The 18,641-nt window shown below is 45.0% G+C and overlaps 2 protein-coding genes across 6 annotated transcripts in view; one reads left to right on the top strand and one right to left on the bottom strand.

The window, feature by feature from the left end:
* Positions 1-4,654, bottom strand: part of LOC124303272 (43 kDa receptor-associated protein of the synapse homolog) — a 51,820-nt gene extending 47,166 nt beyond the window's left edge. Inside the window, exon 1 of the mRNA XM_046760305.1 lies at positions 2,664-4,654. Within this exon, the coding sequence (XP_046616261.1) occupies positions 2,664-2,701 (38 nt within the window). The 5' untranslated portion in view covers positions 2,702-4,654. The remainder of the gene's footprint in view (positions 1-2,663) is intronic.
* Positions 4,655-10,037: 5,383 nt separating this feature from the next.
* Positions 10,038-18,641, top strand: part of LOC124303266 (transcription factor SUM-1) — a 62,408-nt gene continuing 53,804 nt past the window's right edge. For 4 of the 5 annotated variants that reach the window (XR_006907876.1, XR_006907874.1, XR_006907875.1 and 1 more), the window contains exons 1-3: positions 10,038-10,839; positions 16,574-16,847; positions 17,270-17,440. Coding sequence is in view for 2 of the 5 variants with exons in the window: in XM_046760288.1 (XP_046616244.1) it covers positions 10,598-10,839; positions 16,574-16,847; positions 17,270-17,440 (687 nt within the window). In the remaining 3 variants the exon portion in view is untranslated. The remainder of the gene's footprint in view (positions 10,840-16,573; positions 16,848-17,269; positions 17,441-18,641) is intronic. The other variant, XM_046760287.1, reaches the window with a different exon arrangement.

The raw sequence follows: 18,641 nt of genomic DNA, 5'->3' as shown, positions 1-18,641 counted from the left end.
GGTGACGAAAAGTGAAACAATAAGTCTTTCTTCGGATGATGCGTTTCAACTTCCAACTGTCTGCGGAAAATCTGACCCAGTATCACGTTTCCTGCGTTCAACGCGCCCAAGGTACTGATCGACATAAACACGGTTATGTCAGCAAGGCAGGAAGTAAATGCGGGAGAGTGATAGAGAGAGAGAGAGAGAGAGAGAGAGAGAGAGAAAGAGAGTGCGGATAAATCAAAGCTCCAAAGTTGGCGCTCGTCTCTGACAGCCGTATCAGGCTTTGGAACAAGTATATTGTGTGGCCATGGCACACGTGTACCTCGGAATACATACGTCGACGTGACCGCTGTAGGTGGCACATAAATCCATAGAGATATGCGGGTTGCAGTCAATACAGACGACGATGTGGGGGTGGAATCAGGAGCCGGGTGCGGAGTTTCATAAATATGCAGAAGTACGCCGGTAGCGCCAACGCGACTCGTCAATTTGCTTAGTTTTCATCCCGTCTGTCGAATCACGGATTGTTCGTCTTTTCGTTGTGACGCAATTCGATCGGAATCGTTTAGAATTTTGAAGAGAAAAAATGTTGTTATTGTCGAAATTAAATTATTCGTGCAACGGTTGCGTCCCGCTGGACAGTTAAAATGGAAACGCGGGGGTCAAAGGTTGACGCGTGCGGGGAGGGGGTTGGAATAATTAATAACGAAGCGAATAACGTGGCGGAACGGTGACCCAAATTCAAGAGAGAGTGGGAGAGGGAGAGAGATTCACCGTCGTAGTAAATCCAGATTAAATAGAGCTCCGGAGACCGCGCGACCACACAAAGAAGCGTTCGCGGGTGGCCACAATAAACTGACGAGAACGAGGGTCAGGATGGAGGACAGTTACTGCTCGAGAGAGGTGAATAATTACGGCTTACCCCACCCGGCGAGTTCGAGGAGGGGGCGCAAAACGCGAGGCATGCATCGAAGAATTAAAAATTTACCGTCCGATACGTACGTAATCTAATTTGCGAAAACGTTACGTGGCTGTTTAGGGGGCCGTTCGTGTATAATTAGCTAAGGCTGAAACAGGGTAGGCCATTCAAGAAACGTTGTCATATGTCACCCCGTAGTAAGTAGGCATTTCGGGCAATTCGTGCTCAAAGCCAGCACGCCGTCTGCTTGAGAATAGTGAAAAAAATTCTTGGAAAGTAAGCGTTAATAATGCGTAACTTGCTCGGTAATAATATATTAGGAAATACAGTGTTTGTTGCTTGCGTTTGAGAATAAATACAAAATAGAATGTATTTAGCACTCAACGAATAATGAATTCACGTTTTACCGAACATGTCGATGTGTATTAATAATTAATATTTAATAAAGTGGGAATAAGTGATCAGGATGTGACTATAATTGGCATTCTTGTTATTCGTAGGTAATGAATCCATTCGCTAATAAACTTTTGAAAAGTGTTAGCTAAAGTGAAAAAACAGTAGTGGACAAAACAAACAAACGTTACCAATCGTTGTCATTAGGGGTGGGATGGAAAAATCTGTCAATAATTCGTTAGCTAATACTTGGACGGCCTCCAGGAGGCAAAACTCGAGGGGTTGATGTTGTAAAAATCGAGAATCGGCGGGGTGAGTCCCCATGTGCAGTTATTTCATAATATGGGGGAAAAGCGCTTTTGTTTACACACCAAGCACTTGCAGAATCTCATTTAATATGCATTTATTCCTACTACATACCTAGTGGGGACGAAACGTCCACGCAGCTGGATTACGTACGCAATTTAAAGCCGCGTTCTTTCGCTTCACCTGAATGTGGATTCGAGATTACGCCGATGTCGCAACTTCGGATTGCGCGCTGCCCGAGCTCGAGGGAAAGTCGTGATTTTTCTACTTTTTTTCATCTCTCTCTCTCTCTTATAATTCGCTGAAATAATGTGTTTTTTTTCCTCTGCCAACAGCGGCTGCGGCAGCAATGAATTCAACGTTTTGTTATTAACGCGTGGTACACCAGGGAGGGGGAAGAGAAAAAAATCACCAACAATTTTCAGACCTTCGTCTGATTACACTGACACACCGACGTACGTCCTCTAAAGCTCGACGTACAACAGCGGCGTCAACGCGAGCGGGATTGTGCACTATTCGGTCACTGAAATGGCGCAATTCAATGTTCAGCTACTGGAGGTGCCCCAAATCTCTCGACAAGTTTAATTACGCCGGCTTTGATCGTCCGGCTTTTCCACAATTTTGGAAGCTGTTCCGCCTTGATAATTAACAATTTAAAGCACCGCACACGTCCAATGGGATTAGCTTAATTCCCTGAATGATTCGTAGAGATAGGCTCTTTCCATTACCTACGTACAACCAAGTTCGAACACGTACGCAACAACGTGTTTCGTAACGTAAATTTTCGCGAAAGTTATGCTTCGTTTGTAAAATGTTCCTCTGGAGGTATTTCTACATTTTTACACCAGTAATATTCCAACGAACAATCAATCGCGACATGACCGAAGCACCGGAACATTTCCCATCCGTTACCCTTGAAAATCAACAACCCTCCGCGACCCTGAAAGACATTATTTCATTTTATATTCCGCCACTCTGTTCTTCTTCGGTCATGGATATAAGGGTCGCGGCACTTTGGAGTGGATTTGAGGGAAACGAGTGGCGGGATCGTCTGGCTCACCTGAGGTACTCCCTGGACGCGATGGACTCCCATGACATGGCGGTGCCTCTCTCGCCCCCGTCCCTTTCCTCTTCGTCCCTCTCTGACGACCCCCACTGCCAGTCTCATCTTTCTCCACCGCCATTATCCCCAGCACCGCACCTGCAGGCCGCACTCAGGCAATACATAACACCTCGGCGAAGTCACACTCCTGCGGCGTTTCTCGATCGCGAGGACCGGGAACCGGCAAAGGCTTCCCTTTCCTCGTAACGGACACTCGGCGATTAAACGACCAGCGAAAACTCACCGGGGCCGCGAGGATTCGGGTTTCTTGACATCTATGGTGCCGATTCGGTGGTTCTTACGGGGTTTTCCGGCCTCTCAGCACAGCTCTTCAGGCCTTGAAGGTCCCGGACTCTCCCGAATCGCGGCTCGAAGGTGAACCGATAGTGGCTAAGTGTTCCGTTCTGTTGTGTCACCAGATTCTAACCCGATTATTGGCGCAGCTACTGCTTAACTGACTTTCCCAGTGCCGTTCCTTGTCCATTCAGTTGATCTTTTTTTCAAAATTTAGCGCAGCTCCAGAGAGAGGAACTCGCGCAGACTGCGGCGAATGGCTCATTAATCCACTGCTCGGTTTTTATTTTTGCACGATACTCTGAGCCAGGAATTTTGTACCGTATTGTTCTCTGGTGTACCTATTGTTCGCTGGTCTTCTGCTGGATACAGAAGTACAAGACTGACGGCCTCGACTCGTTTTCCGCACGTTTATCATCGACACGCGTATATTCGTGGCTGAATGACAGCCAAAACTGGCACCGAGGTTTTTGAGCTTACCTTCCAAGTTTCATACCCGCTAAGCTATTGCGTGGTTCTGATCAAGATTACGAGGCGGTGGTAAACTCAACAGATCTGTCAATAGACTAGAGTTTGCATATAGTTCAGGGCAGTAGCAATTATCGGAAATGAGTTTAATCGCTCGACCTTTGCTCCGCTGATTAGAGAGGGTTCAGGCAGTTGTTTGTTACGCTTCGGAGCCCGGGAGAAGACCGTACCGAGCAATCTCCTGAAAAATTTCTCGACCAGGAGAAAAGTAAATTGTTTGGAGCTTGTCCACTCGGCCGTTTAATTTCTCCCCGCGAATCAGGCTGCGTTATAAAAAAATCCGAGCGAAAGAGAAGGCTAGGTAGTCGTCTGAGAGAAACCGAGATGAAGATGGAGACTGAAAACTTAAGATGTGAAAAGAGTTTACGGAAGGGTAAAGAAGTATTTCAAGAGCGACAGTCACCCACCCTCCAATTACATCACGATTCACGTTTTATCCTTGCACACTGTACGTAATATCCTTAGATGGGTGAAAATTTTTCCATTGAACGTAGTCCGACGTTTAGAGAAAAAAAAGTAGTACAACGAATAACAAAAGTGGCACGCTTATTAGCACTTTTAATCCTGTGGGTGGTTTCCACGATTACGTAAATACATCGCAGTTCGAACAGGATCCTCCTTTTGAACCCTGTCCTTCCCACTGGAACACTTTCAGAGTCTCAGAAGTACGAATTCGTTTCGTAGATAACGAAAAGCTTTGACTGTAATCGGTGTACGAAGGGTACAGAGAGTCAGTGGTCTGCAAGGTGGTTCTATCCTGGAACGTCGTCTCTTGGAGCATGCAGCGTAGTTATTGCCAGATCGCTCGAGATTGGCCAACACTTTTATACAAATATTGATAACCAAATTTCGCTGTAGTTGATTAGGCGAAACATTAGGCGGTTCACGCGTTAAAATTTAATCCTTCGAATCGGAGTAGCGAGAGATCCTTGCGGTAACGGATTAAAGTCGGTTCACACGATCTCCGAGCGGACCGAAAGCCTCCGATTCAGCGCCTACTTTATACAAAGTATGTTACAAAGTTCGGACGTCGACACTCCGACCCCGGGTCCAGTGAAGGTTAGAGGTTCGCCGATAAACGACGGTCAGGCCCTGTCGAACAACGAGGCTGCGGCGAAGCTCTGCCGGCCGTGGTTGGAGCCGAACTGTCGCGCCCGAGCCGCAGCAGCCCGCAACACACGACCCTCCACCCTCTACCCCCCTCCGTTTCATCCCCTTCGCCGCCTCGCGCCATTCCATCCTCGCACTTCTCCGCCGCTGCCGTACCCTTTCTCACTTACATCTCGCCGACTATACGATACACCCACCGACTTGCTTTAATCATGGTAGGTAGGTACATGCCTACCATACTCCTGGGAGAGTGCATGGTCACGGTGAAATCAAACCTCATTCGACGTCCAGCCTCACTTAACGGTCCAAGACTGATGTGGAACGGTAAAATCACCCCGGGATTCCTTACCGAAAGTGATCGGGATCTCAGTCAATCGATTACGAGAAGCGCGCAAGCGAGGGACTGAAATTTGTCAGGAATTATCGATGACAAGCTGCACGATCATTAGGTCATCGGACGCATGGAATTATGCAATTTTCATGGAAACTCGTAGATTCTTGTCGTACTTTTGTCGTGTCCTCCACATCTGGGGCTCGTAAATTTCTTTCTACCACAATCCGCAATCTTCTCGTTAATGACTAGAGCAGAAACTCTGCAGTGACTGACTGTTTGAGTGTTTGCGGCTATGGCTACGGACGGAACTTCGCTTAACTTCGGACGGCTTCTGCAAGCCACGTTGATAAACTCGAACAAGATTGAATGCAAATGACTCGATCGATTTTTCTGGGTTCTGAGGTACTAACTCGTATCTTCCTACATGGAGCTTTAACGACGAGGGACTTAAACGCACTTGCACGCATTGTTCTTCGAACGCGTCTTAACGACGCGTCTCCTTCAACCGCCATTCAACTTGAGAAGATGGGTGATCTGTTTAAGTCGAGTCTCGTATTTTGCCGAAAACTTGTCTCGCCCAGGTGCCGGTCGAGGGGAGCTCGTTAACTCTGATGAAACTGTATGGAAACAACAGCCTAAAACGAAGACCGATCGACTTTTCGAACGACGATGAAAAAAGCCATCTTCCCAGATGAAAGGAGTACGTCCTGAAGCTCTCAGGACCATCTCCGTTTTGAATATCCAACGACAACGCGTTATTTATAGATATATTTACGGACTTTGAGGTACGACGTGAACCAACTTCGGTTCCATTAGATCAGCATCTGATATTTTACTTTTCAACCAATCCACAGAGTAGTCGAAACGTTTCCGAAACGTTTCCTGCGTCGTTGTTCCTCCGTTTACACAAAAAGCTCATTAAACTCTGCCTTGAGACGACGACGATGAACAACGTTGACAACGTTGAACGATCGGTAGAACAATGCGCTAAAGAGAAGGTGACGTTAAGTCGCGAGATCGAAGGACCTCGGTGCATCCAGTGACCCCCAATTCGTCGCGGGGTCCTGGTCCTGGTCCTGGTCCCGGACCCCGTGAAGTGGGTGAGGCTCCGGGCTGGCAGATGTATCCCGGCAGGCACCCCGAGGTCGGAGAGCGAGTGACCCGTTTTTCATCTCTCTCTGGTCCCGAGCGATCCAGTCATCGGCGCGGGGGTGGCTGCCGAAGGCTGCCGAGGACCGGCGGAGCTGAACGACGAAGCCGCCAGGGCGCAACGAGGACACTCCGCGCACACCCCTTCGGCCACGGGGTGGTGGTATATAGTCCTCAAGTTTGGCTGTCGCGGCCAGTTGCCGAGGGGGGAGGGGGGGGGGGGGTTGCGGGGAACCCACCGCCGACGCCGCCACCGAGCCTCGTGAAAAATTAAACCCTTAGCCGAGAGCCACGAGCCTCCACCCCCCTCGTCGCCGATGCCCTGTAACAGCCGCATCTTCTGTGGCTCAGGTTGGTGGGTGGACGACAAATGCACAAACCATTTTTTTTTTTTTTTTTTCCCTTACGTTCGCTGTTTCGTGTCCCGCTAACGGAGAAGAAAAAAAAAATCACAACACTTCGCTATTTTTAAGGGGGATCGTCACCTTTACTTGCTTGATTTTTACAATAATTTTAAACTCAAAGCCACTGTATTACGTTGATACGGCAAGATTTGCTAACTATAAGCGATTATAATACGGCTGAAAGATGTAACAGGTGTTTTATTCTTATTCTAAGCTTTGAAGTTTTCAAAAACCTACTACGTGGTTTTTCTTTACTGTGCACTCGTTTCATGCGAAATTACGTTTTGCAACACGTTTCAAAGAGTAACATTGATATCGTTGGACGGTTTTAATGCGGTGTAAGTGGACACGTTATTACGAGTCACAGTTTCCGGTGCAGGAATTTAAATGATTCATGTTCGTAGTATGTAGATTCGGTGAATTATATATCAAATACGTGCTACGATTCGAAAATTTCAGCACGCCTTCCGTTATTGTATCAAATTTTTTACTCGTGTTCAATTTTGTTCACAGAAAAAAAACAGAGCTTGAAACGAAGATGAAATTAGTACCTTTCAGTGGTATCAATAACAGTTGTTCAAAGTTCACTTAAAAGTCAAGCACGAAAGAGTGACCACCGCCCTTAACCCGCGTCAAATTCAACCCGGGTTTGTCAATGGTTTTTACCACATCACAGGTCGATTTTCGGCACGGTATAATTACCACTTCTGAATTCTCCACGCATGGTGGGATACCGGATGCGAAAACATTTTTCGAGACACGTGGTTTCGCTGATTCTAGGCACAGTGGATTACCACCAATATTTTCAATCTTTTTTCTATGAATTAAACGCGGCATATTTTCTCATCGAATATTCCTTCCCGGATCAGCTGCGATTTCAATTTTTACATGAGCCCCCCTTATCCGGGCACGAGGCTAAGGATTTTTGGGAAGTGGGAAGTTGAGTTGAAGCGGAAACCGGAAGCTGTTTCTCTTGCGTAAACGGGGGCACCTTGTAATCGATTTTCTCATTTTGTTATTCTCCTTGCGAGCCCTTCACTTTTTTTCAACGGTTACCAGAGATTCAACTGATCAGCTCTGCAGCGGCACGGTCAGGGACGGTAATTAATTCTTCAAGTTTCAAACGGCAATTACTGTGATCTGGATCGAAAAGCTGCTCGCTTTCATCGCTAAAATTTGAAAATTGCAATCGGGACAAGCGATTACAATTATTTCGAGTATATAAAAGAAAAGGAACAACGCAATCCTTTGGGAAAAGTATAATGTATAAAAAAGGTGGTGAATTTTCCGCCGCGTTCAATCACCCGTAATTTTTCACAACCCTCGACGAGCAGCACCGGAAATTTTTACCGCGACCTCACCGCGTGGCCTTTAACCTTAATCAGAGCGCATATCGGTCGAATATCTCTTTTAGTTCGTCCCTCATTTTCTCGTTTATCTCGAGCACTTCTTGTTCGAGACGTCGGAATAAGTTCGCCGATACGTTCGCAAGACAGACATTTCTTAGACGTTCGATGGGAGCTGTTTGAATTAGGAGGAGAAGAAAAACAACAAAGAAAAGTGTACGACGAAGCGAACGGCAACGGGGAGAGTATTACGTTTGGAGAAAAAATTTCGTCCGATTGAACAAAAATATACCGCAACTTCGATGAAACTCACGCTTCGTATCTACCGCGTCTCTCGGCTTGTCAAAGAAAATTATGAAGAAATTTGCTCGCTCGTTTCGGGACGGGGAAATTTATTCCGGCTACTCACCGTTCGCTCAGGGTGCAGGCGGGTGACCTGATGACCCAAATAACCCGGAAGGCGACCTGGTCACACACGAATTTCCACGAAGCGAACCTGTTTCAAACGACCAGGTCGCTTATTTAGCCCGACAAGTGTAATAGCCCACTTTTCAGGTACGTCAACTGAGAGTTTAAGTAGGTCAGAACGGCTCGCGGTTAGCTCGAAAAATTCGTACCGGTACGAGTCAAAGGGGTGGCAGCAGCTGGAAAATGAGAATAAAAAACGGGCCAAAAACAGGAGCAAGGATCGGTCGCGGGTGGAAGAAGAGAGGAAAAATAAGCGGGAAAAATGGTCGCGGCGGCCGGAAAAACGGAACAGCAACCCCGGGTTAGGCGGCTCTGCTGACGCGGCAGATGGGGGATTTTGAACGAGGGTGATTTCCTCGGATACCACGCGTCATTGATTCCGATACAAATCGCGTATAAAGTTTAAGACGACGCGTGCAGGCCAAAGCGCCTTTCAACGGTCACCGTAAACTTTTTCCTCACACAGAGATCAAAGCGTTATATCGTCCCATTTCGTTTAAAGGGTTCCTCGGATTCCGCTTGCAGAACGAAGACAAAGGGCCCCGCTGATTGCGCTGATATGTTGGCGAGGAGATCGGCGGATATCCTCTCCGCCATTTTTCACCTCCAAGTATCCTGGCTGTCGTCGGCTAACTGCCTGGTCGGTGAAGTGATTCCGGCGAACGGATTCGACGAGAACCAGAATCAGGGGATGTTTTCACGCTTCGATGTCGGTCAGGATGACTAAAAATTCACGAATTATTCACGCGTGCAGGGCTTACGAATGTGGATAATTGATCCGTCATTTTCACTGAGTACGATTGGAACGCGAAGACTCGGTTTTGCAGACTTAAACTGTCTCGATAAATTCGGTCCGCTTGATTCTTGGCCGTAACTTTGTCGCATCTCAGATATGCTTCAACCCTGTACTCGGAAGCCGAGTAAATTGGTTACTCGATGAGTTCTCAACCATCCGGAGGACAGCCGAGTGTCCGGAATACCTCGAGGATTCAGCGGTCGTGTCTACCGGCTCTGCGAACTGCTGCAGCTCCGTTCGGTTGAAACTGCAACGATGATAATCGATGAGTGCGGAGTGACATGGCGGAGTAACTAAGGTATGGAAATAGCACGTTTCCTGGTCGGCAGAATAAATCGGGGCACTCCTTTACCTGCGTCAGTTCCCGGGTCATGCTGGACGTGGACAAGCGTGCGGAATACCGCTGAAGCGTTGGAAGAATTTGCATTCTACGCGATTAGTGGTCGCGAAAAGCGGACGAGGAAAAACGTGACGGAATGACGATTCCGATTCTCGATTGGAACCGGCCGCGCTTATACACCCTTGACGAATATCGCCGCGTGCTTCGACGAGGATAAAAACGTCGTCGAGGTTACGGATTTCGGTAATACGGGACCGTGCCCGCGACTTAGCAACGTGGCTGCTAATTAATGCCGAAAACCACACCTTCGCTGGCAATTCTGCCAAACTCATGCATCTATGACAGCGATGGGCGGGGCAGGACGGTCTAAACAAATTTTCCCGATCCCCGATTGGCCGGGACACTTAAAAATAGTCGGTTGGGGTGTGGTGACTCGGATACGGCCAGGCGTAGCACACATCAAACGGCATAAATATCTACACACTGGCTTGTCGCCCGCCGCGACACACATTCAAACTACACGGAGAAAACCCATGTGGCTTGCGGAGACACTGCCTGTAGAGGATGCCTGCGAGCTCCTCACTCCGATGCTCGACCTCGAGGATTTCAGATCTTGAGTACCCTTCGGAGCCCGAAGTCGATCCGTTGTCATCGCAGGCCGCGGCTGAAGAATCGCGACCGTACCGCAAGTTCCATATTTCCGTCAAACGCTCCTACCGATCGTTTTTTCTTATCGCGGATGATCCAACGCGGATGGATCATGCGCCGCGAAGCGGTTTCGCGTTCGGAGTGACCAGCGGTCGGTTTATCGGGGACTTTTACGGTGATGAATGTGAAAATACAGATCAGTGTAGCGAGGAACGGTTGAACCGATGCTTTCGAATCCCACGATTCTTTGAGAAGCCCAAACAAAGTTCACCGTAAGTGTCTGGAGCGTAATCGTGCGTGTGTGTTGACAAGTGTTTTCTGGCAAGCGCGTATTCATCGGTCGGAATAACGTGCCCGTAGTTCAATAAACTTGGAAAATGTTCGAGTGACGGGAATCGGGGGAACTTTTTGGAAGCGGGGAAGAAAGACGGAAAGTCACGCGGCCCAAGCAGGTCCGAATTTTATCGTCCTCGAGATGATGACCTTGATGACAGACGTCGGTCAGTATCCCTACGAGGCGGGGAGCAGGTCCTCGTACGAAAGTTATCACCATCATCGACATCATCATCACTTCTACGCGACAACTTCCGACGCCGATTACCTCCAACGATACTCCAACGATCGGGACGATCATCCGAGGGCCACAAGCGCCGATGGGAGCTTGGCTTCGGCTGAAAGCAACGGCTCTGGACGTTGCTATCATCGAGATCCTCTACGGTACTTGTTCATGCACGTAATACGCACCTACATGTCCGCCTTCGATTTGTAAAAGAAAAAAAAATTGGTCTTCTTACAACGGTCTTCGCCCCCATTTGCTGTACGATGATTTTATTTGATCATTGATTTGGCGGTTGCATAGTGTCGTTGAATCTTACACTCTCGCATCTACGTTTGGAGTGATCCGTCAAGGCGATCAATGGTCCAAGCGAACGGTTCAAAAGCCGAAACTTTCACGTGCAGATGAAAATCGAAATGCGAGCATAATTCTACCAGCCTTTAATAACCACGTTTGGTCTGAACTCGCTTATCGCATTCGACCTTTAATACAAACGTCGATCCGGTACATCAGCAACAGTAGATAAACGTCACGTTTTCAACTAGAATCGAATGATTGAGCGTTCCTCTCAAAACTTTTAATGACATCCCTCGGACCCGAAAGCACAATTGAATAAATTTATTCGTATCATTTTCCAACTTGTAACAATGAAATATGTTAAAAGTTTACCCGCACTCGATGTAACCTCGTATCTCCGTAGAGAAAAAGATAAATAAAAGATAATAAAAAAGTTGGTCAGGCCGGTTCGGAATTGGCGAAGTTCCGCGCCTATTCAGACCTCTGAGAACGCGCGGCTGCGGCAACCGCATGATGCACGGTATCGCATGCATATAACACAAGGCGCGTGCTTCCAGGCGTAACTATCGACAACTATTGAATAACTAGGCTGCTTCGCAGCGAGCCTCCTCGACCACGTCGTGTCCCCATATCTACATATATATACATATTCTACGTGCATAGCGCACACACAAACAGGAAACACGAGTAACCGCCAACCCAGCCTAGCAAGTTATACACACGCCCTGAAAATTGCGTAGTCTGAAAATATTCCGACAAGTATACAAATCTCGATGGGAGATAATTGATAAAAAAAAAAAACCGATGAAATTAGTCGTTAGGACGCATTTTAATTCCCCAGGCGACATACAATTTTTTTTTTGAAGCAAAAACTTCGAGGATATTGACCGTCGATCATTGCTGTTATACTGATCTAATTAACCAATTATTCTGTTTTGCACTTTTAATGGATTTTTCTTTCTCGGTTGAGAAAATTTATCGAATCAGTAATGAATTCTGTGTGAAACGAGGTAAAATTAATTCTCCGCAAGGGTAACACGGCGAAAATATCAGCGATTTGTTTTTTTTTACTTCTTCATTCTTGGCACAATTTTTACCGGAGATGAAGTACTTCGTTATTAGATGTGAAAGAAAATTAAACAAGCCACTGTACGCAGGCTTTTTACCGTTTCGTATACAGGTGTGCAAATTTTCCGGTTCAAATCCATATTAGGAGAGAGAGAATAATGCTGGGTATGAGAAAATGTTATAATTTACTCGTTAGAACCGCGCAGTTTAATATCGGAGGGCGTCTCGTTATCTCTCGGATTCCAATCTACCCAAGGATCTTCCTCTTCTGCCGGAGCAAGTTTCCTCAAATTTATATTTGTACGTTATTATTCCAGCCTCGCTTTTGTAATATTCCGGTTACCATTACCTCGGTGAAAAATTATAGTCGAGTAATTTTTAGGATCGATTGATCAGGGATCAAATAATACAAGCGAATCACCCCATCAAATTACGTTTGAGTATACAGAAAATTAACTTTACGAGTTTGAATGAAATCATACGCGATTCACCTGTGTTTGACAATCGGCCAATTTGCTATACAATCCGAAAACATTATTTCTGAAATTACGTAACGCGTTTTCAAAGGGTTCCAAAATACAGGAGGGTTTCCGCGAGACGTACCGTGCGATAACAAAAACTCTTTAAAATTGATAATTAAACTGTACTGATTGTTATAGAAAAGTTTCAACATCCACGTTCCGACAGTCACGGGAAATTTTCTGTACAAACTCGACTAAATTGACCAGAATAACAATGGAGATTATTCAACAACTTACCACCTTCATTTACCGATACCAGATGTACGTCATTATTTAGTTAAAGCATAAACGGGTGTCAAATTGAAACCGCAGTATCTGTGTACCTACAAATAAGTGCAAGCATTTGATGGAGGAAAAAAGATTCCGCAAGCCTAATCGTATAATGAGAAATGCGCTAAATCGCTGCTTTTTCTAAACAAGCCCTTCTCTTGTAGAGTGCATTAATTACGAGGGTAAAAAAGTGTAAGCCAATATGTTATATCGATCGACAAATATTACAGTATCGTGACGACGCGATCAGTGTTTCAATATCTCCACTTTTCCACACTTTTCCACAATTTTCCAACGAGTCCAGGGTTAAGCCGCTACAGAAACGTACGTTCTATACTGTTCCGCATCGTTTCGCTGCCGGGTAAGAGGCTGACACATTTACGGCCGTACCGCAACGCCCGGGGAATACAGGGGCGAAAATTCGCTGCGGCTATGCTCGACGATGTCTTTACTGCCCTAGAAACAGTTCACACTTTACCTGCAGCGGTTGTTTGTTTTTGTTTTTTTCTATTTTTCGTTTGTCCTTTTTTTTTTTTTACCCCTTATTCTCAGCTTTTTCGTTTTTTCCATGCACGTCGCGAAGGCCGAAATCCGCACGCGACTTTTCCGTCCTCGATGTCGAGGCGAATAAGAAAACCACGAAAACCAATCAGCGTGGACGACATCGTCGTGGTGACGGAGAAATCCGCCTTTTCTGCGTCTACTGCTCGTTGGTAGGAATCAGCGGAAACTGAGTCGATTTTAAAACTCCTGGAGGAAAAAAAGGATTTAGGTGTCTGTTGAGTTAGCGAAGTTTTCGTTGTTGTACATGGTAGAAGATTTTTGTAAAATTGGTGTCGTAACACTAACGGTTGTAATTATTGCTTGAATTACAATTGACAAATGTGATGCAAGTAACTATTTTGCGCGGTGGTAATTGTCGGTATATTTTCTGGTTAACGCGACATTGGATCTGTTTTTTCAGTTTAATACATTTGTTTTTTGATAAGCCAGGCTTTAACATCAATTTATTGTGGCATGGACATGAAATTTTCGCAATAGTTGTGAAGAAAAATACAAACATGTACAGTGTGAATGATGCTTAATAAAAACAAATAATAACGTACTAGATTTTTGGTCACAGCTGCGAAACTCATTCTCGTAACGTAGTCGGGACTTTATTTCTTCGATTGCGATAGAAATGGTGATAGTTAAGAACAGTGTTAAAACCAAAAATAGAAAATTCCTCGATGTTTGAATTCAGTTTGGATTCATTCGATCGAACGAATTGTTCGACTACCGAGAGTTCAGTTTTCAAAACTGTACAATCGATTGTCAGATATTTTTAGTAAAAAAAGATTTTTTATTCACACAGATATTTACAGAAAACGGCGATTTGAAATTTCTTCTTAAAACAGCGGAAAATTTTTGTTTCTCGTTGTCCGTTGAACGAAGCGAGACACTCGGTTTGAGCAATTAAAGAAATTGATTCGTCCAGGCCGTCGGCACTTGAACGAGGATGAAAAATATATATTTATCAAATAGAGGATATTTTTTTCAGCCAACGAGCGAATGCGCGAAAGAGTAAATATTTTTCTCTTCGCTACGTTGAGTGCAATCCGCATGCGTATGAAACTTTTTTATATTATCCTTTCCACGAGGGGAGAGAAAGGGGGTCAAAATGAATGGGATATGAAAATAATATATCGTGCGGACGTTATTAGAATTTTCAACAGATCGTACGTCACACGCGTTGGATAACGTAACGCGCATTATAACGGCACGGATATATTTCTATAGAAAAGTTGTCGGCTGCTGTACCGACGCGACAGCTAATACAGCAAATGTAAAATCACGATCAATGAAATTTACAGCTGATCTGTAAACGCGGCGTGGAAAAATTTCGACATGTCGAGGGTAAAAAAGGTGGCTAAGGCTATCGGCGATTGATTTAAACGCTTCTCAATTTACCCCGATAATTACTCATGTCCCGTCCAACTTTCGTCGGCTCAATTATCGCGGTAATTCTTCGCTTCCCCCATTTTCGAAAACCGGAAACTCACTCACGACAATTCGTGTTTTTCGTCGAGTTCCTTCGAGCTTTCAAGATTCTGGCAATTTTCACCATGAATATTACAGCTTTCGTGAATCAGTAACATGCCCAAATTCGTAGGAGAAAATTATCCGCAATTATCGGTACACAGGGTACAAAATATCTTTAACAAAAATAGCTCGTGTACATAATTTCACAACTCACTCGCATGTATGAGGAAAGTGCTTGTCTAGACGACCGAAAATGCAATTACATGTTATTTGCCGTTTGATAAATCGACGGAACGACGAACGGAGAGATGTTGAAAGAATAGAAGAATTTCACGAGCCAGGTTGGGAGATGTTATTTTAATTTGCACGAGCTTTTCCGGTTCGATAGTCGTCGGCAATTTTATTTCTTTGCGCTGAAAGTACGGAGTAGCTTGAAAAAAGTTACTTCCTTCGACGCCGCGACGTTCACAAAAAGTCGAAACACATTTCTCCTCCATTTCCAACCGAACAGCGAGAGAAAGAATGAGAAATTTATTCGATCGAATAACGTGTTAAGTCACGGAGAATTTCATTGCCTCGTTTAAACCTATAATAATTAATCGCAAATAGCGATCGTAGTTCTAGAAACGAAATGAAACAAACCTCAAATTGTGAGCTTCTAGTTTCGCCAACTTATAAAGTTGTGCAGACTACTGCACAAATTTGCAATCGTAGAAACTACGCGAATCTCATCTGTTTGCTTCGAATGCAGGACAAACCCTGCACCGTACAATTTATTCATGTATTTGAAACGGGTCAGCAATTTAATTGAAACAAACGAACTTGTATGCTTCGTGAATATCAAGACGATTGGACTGTTTTTGATCGGTTGAATAAACTAGAACTTATTCTTTAGTTTCAGTGCGAACAGGGTTCTTATCGGTTTAGTTCTGGACACAGAAGAGGATTCACGCGAATTAGAGAAAACGATTTTTGCGATAAAGGGTTTGGTTTTACGTCATTTTTGAGCAATAAAATAAAGTTTTTCAACCTTATACGTTCATATGCATATGTTCCGCCCTTTTCAAATCAATTTGAAAAAGAGAAGTCGAAATCACTCGATTTGAAGGGTAGTTTTAAACCGTGAAATTTAACCTGCGAATGAAATGGTAAAACAGTCCAATATGAAAATCGTTACCTGAGCTCTGGTTAATGGGTTTCTTTTCGTTTTTTTTTCACGATATCAATAACATAAATCCTCAAGTAATATCATCCCGCAATAAAACTATCAAAAAAAAATCTCGGTTCTCAATAATCGAACTTCCATAAACCTGCAGGACACCAGGAATATGTTAACCCTTTCAATAACACAGTTTTCCAATTAATATTTTGGCCCGAATTTTCTGACTCGTGAGGTTTTTGGGGTAGCCGATGACGAATCTGAAGTCTAAATTTGATAATTTCTAAATCCAAGATGACGGATCTAGTACGATGAATGTAAAATCGAAAAAACTATCAAAATTCGATGATTCTGACCGTAAATAAGGTTTCCCCATATTTTAATAGTCGTGCGAAGTAACAACGATCATTTAAAGTTGTAAATAAAGTGTAATAAGGCTAGGGCGTGGAAATTTTTGAGGAAATCTAAACGCTTAAGCCGCAAATCAGGATCGAAAATTCGAAGGTACAATTTTGTTCGACCTCTGAAATTCTGACGCTCTTCCATCTTTGCCCGCAGATCGCAATCCCGGTACACCCCAGACTCCGACGACGCGTCCTCGGTCATTTCTGCGGATGCGTCCGCGGATTTGGAGTCGCCATCGGCTGACGGCGAGGAGGCGGGGGAGGGAGAAGCCGTCGAGCACGTGCCGCACCCCCACGTCCTGGACGCCGGAAGTCCCCACGGACCGCGAAGGTGTCTCTTGTGGGCGTGCAAGGCGTGCAAGAAGAAGACGGTGACGGTCGACCGAAGGAAAGCGGCGACGCTAAGGGAGCGAAGACGTCTGCGGAAGGTTTGTTTCCGTTTTCCTTCATTTCTATCAATCTTCTTGCCGATACTTTTGGAGAAATTAATTGGCGAAACGGGGCGTCAAAGTTGGCGCGGCTGAGGAGTTGAGCAGACTCCGCGGGTTATTTGGCCTGTAACTTGGCAGACGGAAGTTGGCCAAGATATGATTAAGATAAGAGGCAAGTTTTGGCTCGAAAATATTGTCGGTAAATTTTCAAGAATTGAATCCAAATTGACGGGAGCCGTCACGCCGCTATTCTCTGGCTCTGGTTTCCTGGCAGGCGCCGTTTATACATATCCTCGGATACACGCGTAGCTGGATAATTTTGTGAAAAGTTATCGCCGGGATTAGAACCGGCAGCAGTACGTACAGACCGTAATAACTCTCGTCTCCGTCTCCACGTTTACATCGCTCTTCGATTCCAGGTGAACGAAGCCTTCGAGGCTTTGAAACGACGGACGAGCAACAACCCGAACCAGCGTCTGCCGAAGGTCGAGATTCTCAGAAACGCCATCGAGTACATCGAGAGCCTCGAAGCCCTTCTTCAAGGCAGCATCACTCCCGGCTCCCAGGATCATCCTTCCGTCGAGAACATGGTGGGTTTCATCTTCTTATTTTCATGCATTGTTGTTCGAGGGTTTATCTCTTACCCTGTGACAAGGGAGGGAAGAGAAGCGATGAAACTCGTCGGTCCTTCTGAATGGAAGAGACGTCTTGGGAGATGCTGAGGGCGCCTGAATAACTCGCTGGGGGAAATACTTTGAAAAGCTCACCCCAACCCCCTCCCCCCTCCGCGCGCCCACTTTTATTACACCGACGTTGATTAGTCCTTTGAACTGCAATTTCTTTAATATATAATACTCGACTCAGAATTTGTCAAACAGCGAGAAGCTTTTGGCGGATGAAACGGTGCTTGTATATTTTACACTTAAATACCTCTGGACGATATTTGATTGTTCAGAGTCAAATGTATGGTGCAGCAAACTCCCGATAAGCGAGATCTTGAAGAGATTTCTCGAGCGTGTAATATAATCCTCGTCGGAAAAATCGTTATCGCTTCGAAATAACCCCAGTGCCTCAATTTCGAGTAACAATAAAATTAGTCGAATCTTAGAGTTATGTTAGAGCGTAATTTCTATTTCGGTATCGAACAATCAGTCAACCGATTGTACGAAACTTTTACTTATATGATCAGGACGAAGTTGGACGCGGTCCAGCAAGGAAGCAGGACAAAGTTGTTAATTAGCGTTATCGGAAGGGTGATAAATAATTTGTTAGATCGAAAAAGTTTTCACCCGTGTAATGACGCGCGTATTTTTGTCCGCTCATCAGTCTCGCGATCGGGGAAGCTGTAGAGATAAATTAGCAACGCGTAAAGTACGATAATGTAATTAAAATCAAATCGGTCGCACGATCGATTTACCGCACAATTCTCTGTACCTTGCATCTCTGGTAACTCGACGAAACAAATCTCAGAGCTCTATATATAATACATATATATATATATATATATATACATATATATATATAATTATATATACTGTATGTGAGTCAGGGAATCAGAAATTGACTTGTCGCGATGTCGATACAGAGAGGAAGCGAACTGTAATACTATTTCCGGAGATAGAAATATTCCGCAACAACCGTTGCGATCTGTACCGGAGACCAAAGTAACTGCAGATCCACTGTGCAGATTATAAATTTTTGTGTAATTGAAAATTCTGGAATCGATTCAAAACTTCTCGCCTCTCGAGTTATGGATTATCAGAATTCCCTTCGAAGAATTAGATGCTCCGA

This window comes from Neodiprion virginianus, chromosome 4 (genome assembly GCF_021901495.1).
Source record: "Neodiprion virginianus isolate iyNeoVirg1 chromosome 4, iyNeoVirg1.1, whole genome shotgun sequence".
NCBI classification, from domain to species: Eukaryota; Metazoa; Arthropoda; class Insecta; order Hymenoptera; family Diprionidae; genus Neodiprion; species Neodiprion virginianus.
This window is presented reverse-complemented; position numbering and strand designations above follow the sequence as displayed.